At 45.2% G+C, this 6,344-nt stretch overlaps 1 protein-coding gene across 1 annotated transcript in view; it reads left to right on the top strand.

Annotated features, from left to right (window-relative positions):
* Positions 1-312: 312 nt before the first annotated feature.
* Positions 313-6,344, top strand: part of zgc:194209 (uncharacterized protein LOC570908 homolog) — an 18,693-nt gene continuing 12,661 nt past the window's right edge. Inside the window, exons 1-3 of the mRNA XM_063218089.1 lie at positions 313-451; positions 1,232-1,324; positions 4,114-4,235. Coding sequence (XP_063074159.1) covers positions 450-451; positions 1,232-1,324; positions 4,114-4,235 — 217 coding nt within the window. The 5' untranslated portion in view covers positions 313-449. The remainder of the gene's footprint in view (positions 452-1,231; positions 1,325-4,113; positions 4,236-6,344) is intronic.

Genomic DNA, 6,344 nt, shown 5'->3' on the forward strand with positions numbered 1-6,344 from the left:
GGCGTGCCCATTTCTAGACGTGCGTAAAAGTCATTTTCAAAAATGAAATGCTATTTCTATCGATCTCAATCCTCCTCCGGCACTTCATTAACATTAGGCTACCCATGTTTCGAGATGGTAGCGTTAATAGTAACAGCGCAAGCCAAGGCGTTCGTTGCATGTCATTCCCACGGCAATTTGTTTCAGCGGCTTTGCCCTCTGGATGAACTCTCTCCACTTGAATGTCCTCCAGGAACCAGTTTGGTGTCAGAGCACAGGGAGCGGCCCCGCCCCTTTCCCGACAAGACAGGACACACTCACTCACCATTTCACACCACGGCACAGACTCCCACTCTGTCTCTCTCTCCCTCACTCTCGCTCACTGTGAGCTACGGAGAAGTACAGTGGACTCCATCGGTACCGGTACCGTTGTCAACCCGCCAGACGGAAAGGAAAGAGGACAAGGGAACATGTAAGTTTGTGTGTGTGTTTTTCAGGGGCGGTGTAGTGCGCCGCTGTGTTGTGCGTTACATTGCAAAAGTTTTCCAATGGCTGGTTTGCTGCAGGCGACTTGGTTGAGTGCAGCGAGCTCTGCAAGCGGGCTTGCGTAAGGGAGCCTATGTAACACGTGTGTGTGTGTGTGTGTGTGTGTGTGTGTGTGTGTGTGTGTGTGTGTGTGTGTGTGTGTGTGTGTGTGTGTGTGTGTGTGTGTGTGTTTTCTGCCGCTGATGTAGTCATTATGAAATCCCTTGTCTTTGTCTGGGATCTTTTCCCCGTTGAATTGTGTAAGAGATATTTGCTTATAGTGGAAGCAGATGTTCCAAGCGGACAGGCAGTGGACTTATGGCGATGTGTGCATTCACAGTGCGCTGCAACCAAGAGATTGATACTATTAATGCAAACCTGCAAAGCGCATTCATAGTTTATGATGCCGTCAAATGTTGTGCTTGATTGGTGTTGAGAAAAGGGAACCAACAATAATTTTACGCAAACCATATCGATTACTAAACTACCCCTAGAAATAAGTTGAACGTTAATGTTTAGTGTAGATTATTAGGTGTAGTTCAAACAGGGACCATGCATTAAGTCGTTGTTTACAGTAAGAAGATGGTTTGTGCCAAATTATAGCTGATCAAGCCAGTTTCCATCTGCAGTCCACTGTCTCAACTTTCTCACCTTTACACACACGTGTGTGTGTGTGTGTGTGTGTGTGTGTGTGTGTGTGTGTGTGTGTGTGTGTGTGTGTGTTCAGGGCTGGTCTTCTGCGGGCGGCGGCTGTGGCTCTTGTTGCCCTGGTGATTGGACTCTACCTGTTGCCCTCTCCCATCGACCCCAAACCCATCAGGTAAATACATCATATAATACACACAATAACCCCAAACCCATCAGGTAAGTACATCATATTCAGGCCCGTAGCCAGGGGGGGTTCTAGGGGTTCGTTCGAACCCCCCCTCCCGTCCCCCACCCCCACTCGTACCCCCCAACACTGGGCCAACAATGAAAATAACTGTCAGATAGCAGTAATTAGAAGCAATTCATGTCCATTTATGTTAAGAATGGGGAGCAACAGACAAACAATTAAGGACAGCAACAGACTCACAGCAAACTCATAATGAATAAAAAATATGTCTAAATTAAAATATTTGAAGTGTGTTTGTGTATTTGGGGACATTGGAATAGGGAGCCAAATGAAGTCCACTTTCGGGGGGAAAAGACCCCTCCCTACCACAAGGCTGGCTACGGGCCTGATATAATACACACAATAATCCCAAACCGATCATGTAACTACATCATATAATACACAACATCTTAAAGCCCACCTGGGAAACTCCAAATCCGATTGTCATAGTAACACAGCTCTCCACTCCAACTCCCTTTGTCATTGTGACACAGCACTCCACAGCACACAAGTGAACACTGCACACTGCATACAACCTTTGGGCTACAAGTCTGACGCCCTAACCACTTACCCATGACTGCTTACATCATGTATCCTGAACCGCACATGCAAGTAAATCGCTAATACACACAATAGATTATTGCAGTGTTTCTCAACAGGGGTGTCCCCATCAGGGGTGCTGCGGAAACGTGTCTGATAAGGAAATTATACAATATAATGCATATTTGTCTAAATTGATATGATAATGTTAGTCAGCGGAATCTTTCATCTGCCATTTACGCACAATAATGTAAATATAGGTCGCCCCAGTCAGCTGCAACTTCGAACGTAGGTCGTGTGACGTCTCCAAATGTGTTACTTTTCTAAGCTTGTGTGGTATTGGATGCGATGCTATGTTACGGCTTGTTGGTTTGGGGTGCCTTTAAATGTTTCATGAATTGAAAGGGTGCCTCGCCTAAAAAAAGGTTGAGAAACACTGGATTATTGCACAACATGTGTCCCAAAGTTTACATGTAAGTAACATGTAACTAATCCAGATATAGCCTAACCCAGTGGTTCCCAACCTTTTTCTTAAGGGACCCATGTTTTTACTATTGTAAGCTTTGGTGACCCAACCACGCGAGCGCCCGCACGAGACGGAGTCACAAGATGCCCTCCGTTTCCTGCGAAAACTTATTTTAGTTATTTTATTCCTCAATTCGTCTTTGGTCAAATATAGAATACATGTTTAATGTAGCACTTACAATTTGTTGTGTCTATGCATTTATTAGTTAAATGCTTTGTCTTTTATTCAACATGGGCTATATATATTTAAAACGAAGCCCCTTAAAATCAAGAGGGCTCCGCGACCCCCTGTGGATCTTTGGGGACCCATAAGGGGGGTCCCGCCCCATAGGTTGGGAACCACTGGCCTAACCAATGCCACGACAGCTTACACTTCAGATCCTCAACAGATCCATTGGCAACAACAGCAGTTCAGTGTGTTTTGTAACTTGGCTGTTGTTGTGTCTGTGAATATTCACATTTACCTAGTGTTTTTAAAACACTACAACTTTTACCTGTAAACAAATCCACTTCTTTGATCTTGAAATCATTTCGATCCTCCTTCTTTCTTCCTTTCGTTCTTCTTGATGCTTGATGTCTGGCGTTGAGGTCAGTGAGGTCAAGCGTAGGCTCTAAGTTCAAGGTCATGGTGCGTCTTTTGAGGTCGAGCAGCATAGGCCCAACACAGAGGTCAAAGGTCAGGCTCAGGGCTGCCGCTCATCATAGAGGTCAAGCAGGAAGGTCAACACTATTGTTCATCATTGTTCCTCCAAATGATTAGAGGGAACAGTGTCTGTGTGTGTGTGTGTGTGTGTGTGTGTGTGTGTGTGTGTGTGTGTGTGTGTGTGTGTGCGTCTGTGTGTCTGTGTGTGTGGACATGTGTGTGGACATGTGTGTGGACATGTGTGAGGGAGTGTGTTGATTTCACATGTGTTGACCTTCCTGCTTGACCTCTATGATGAAAAAAAAAATCATAGTGGCACCCTGATGGCAAGGATGTAACTCTGATCTGGCTCTGGTCTTGGGTATCTGATTGGGCTGTTTGATGTCAGATTAGTTTGCATGGTGGTCAAACAATTATCATGGTATCTTTCTGTGTCGGTGTGTGGCCTACTGTGCTATTTGAAGTTTGTTTGAAGTTTCTGGTTAATCATATTGTTCTGTTTCAAGATTGTTTAAATCTTATCAGAAGAGAATGTGAATCAGGTTGTTGTTAATCTTTGGTGTTTGATTTTTGAATCTGTAATGAGTGTTTGATTGTTCCGTTATTTGTACTGACTGTGCTCTGTGTGTGTGTGTGTGTGTGTGTGTGTGTGTGTGTGTGTGTGTGTGTGTGTGTGTGTGTGTGTGTGTGTGTGTGTGTGTGTGTGTGTGTGTGTGTGTGTGTGTGTTTATTTGTGTGTGCATGTGTGTTCCTGCGTGCATGCTTGCGTGTGCATGTGTGTCCCTGTGTGTGTGTGTTCCTGCTTGTGTGTGTGTGTGTCTGTGTGTGTGTGTGTGTCTGTGTCTGTGTGTGAGTGCGTGCTTGCGTGTGCATGTGTGTCCCTGTGTGTGTGTGTTCCTGCTTGTGTGTGTGTGTGTCTGTGTGTGTGTGTGTGTGTGCGTGTGCGTGTGTGTGTGTGTGTGCGCCCTGCGTGTCCCTGTGTGTGTGCGTGCGCCCTGCGTGTCCCTGTGTGTGCGTGTGTGTTCAGCTTTGAGGGCCCCCCTCCCCCGCTCGAGGGCCCCCTGGCCCCCAACACCAGACTCCAGCGAGGCCGACGCCTCTTCACAGGACAACTACACGGCCCAGAATCCTTCACTGCCGACCAGGAGGGTACGCAGATGTAGTGTGTGTGTGTGTGTGTGTGTGTGTGTGTGTGTGTGTGTGTGTGTGTGTGTGTGTGTGTGTGTGTGTTACTGTCTGGAAGTCCTCATCCATGCCTTTCACTCCTTGTCTGTGTGTATATTCACAGTGCTAGTAACTACTATGTGTTAGAGATGCACCTGATTTTTAGGATCCTGCCGGATACCGCAGGGCTCCAGACTAACTTTTTTCACTGGTTGCACTGGTGCGCCTAAAAATTTTTTTTAGGTGCACCAGCACAAAATTTAGGTTCACCCAAATGTTTTCACCACCCCATACACACACGCACCTCAGCTTTAAAAAACAAATAATAATAATAATTAAAAATAATGACAATAGCAACAATAATAGCAACAATAATAGAATAATAATAATAATAATAATAATAATAATAATAATAATACATTATTTTATTCATAAATTATTATTATTATTATTATTATTATTGCTATATTTTAAAAGACCTAGAGCATTCCCTGTGCTATAGGATAGTCTTCCAAATGTGCTCCTTACAAAAGACATGACAGTGGGCTACCTAACTAACACATCTTGGCTACAAGCAGTTTGGCTGGTAGTAAAGACCAAATTAGTAGCCTTTTAGTCAGTAGCCTATGTGTTTGACTAGTAAGATAAACATACCAGCCTTTTCTGCAATAAGGCTACGCACACGGCACAAGCACAGAGTTGCAATATGAAGATAGATAGATGGATGGAACAAACCCTGCTAAAAATGTCATGATTTTTAAAATCATTAGACACAAATAGCCTAGCCTATGTTTACAGTGGAATCTGAGGTGAATTGGGTTTTGTCTATTTCCCCGTTTTGAGCGCTCTCCCTCTGCATAATGATTGTGGTATCTTAGCAAGCGCTACGAACAGACACGACAGCACTAGTGCGCTCGCTCGCTCACTCTCTCTCTCTCTCTCTCTCTCTCTCTCTCTCTCTCGTGCTGTCTCGAGGTGCATGAACGATGCCTTGCCGACTGATAGGCAGTATGTAGCCTGCCCTAGTCGCTATCAAAAAACTCTCACAGAAGTCCCGACAGACTAGTGCATCACCTGTTGTTTGGCCAGCTCTGCATGCGGCTGAAACGGGCAATTATCCACAGCCGTCTGTGTTTTTGTGTGGCAATGTTTAATATCCGCTCAAGCCATTTAGTTTTTCCCCGTGATTGTGAATCGTGTTTAAAATATCCTCACGTCATTTTGCTGTTTTTACCGTCTTTGTAGCCTAACTCTCTCGTCCGTCGCAAAACTCGCCTGGTTGAGAACACAAAACTCGCTGGCACAGTGAACTCGGATAGGCCTAGTTGAGCGAAGTCGAACATTCTATTCTGAAACGTCGGGCTGCCTATGAACGAGGAAGGGGGAGAAAGCTACGGTAGTTCAGCGGAGTTGAAGGAATGACCGCATCGACACGTTTTATTGTGTGATGATGGGCCACTACTGTAGAATGACTATTCATTTTATGTCCATTAAAACGGTTGTTTGGTAATTGATTTTGTTCTACTGATGGCTGGTCGCACCGGTGCGCCTTAAAATATTATTTAGGCGCACCATTGAAAAAAATGGGCGCATATGCGACCAAATTGGTCGCACTCTGGAGCCCTGTACCGGATCCACTGCTTAAGATCCTGCCGGATCCGGAACCGGATACCGGATCCTACGAAAGGGTTGAAACACATAGCCAACTCGCACACGTGGGCCCTTTTTATTACGTTGGTGCGAACTATTTTTAAGACTCATTGGCTTACTGGCACAATGCCTTCAACGGCCGCTTCCAAAGAGCTTTCACTCCATGCAGCGATTGGGGTTGTGAAAGACTGACTGAAAAGCCTAGGCTACATAAAAAGTAGAGATACCCCAGATCCTGATTTTTAGGTAACTGCCGGATACCGGATCCACTCCTTAAGATCCTGCCGGATCCGAATAGTCTGAAAAACCCTATTATCCTGCCGGATCTGGAACCGGATCTTGGATCATGTACATCTCTAGTATGTGTAGATCACACTTGACTTCGGCACGCATGTCCAGAGTGCTAACTACATACGTAGCCTATGTGGGTATTCAGGCTTGACA

The sequence above is a fragment of the Engraulis encrasicolus genome, chromosome 15, assembly GCF_034702125.1.
Source record: "Engraulis encrasicolus isolate BLACKSEA-1 chromosome 15, IST_EnEncr_1.0, whole genome shotgun sequence".
Classification (NCBI taxonomy): domain Eukaryota; kingdom Metazoa; phylum Chordata; class Actinopteri; order Clupeiformes; family Engraulidae; genus Engraulis; species Engraulis encrasicolus.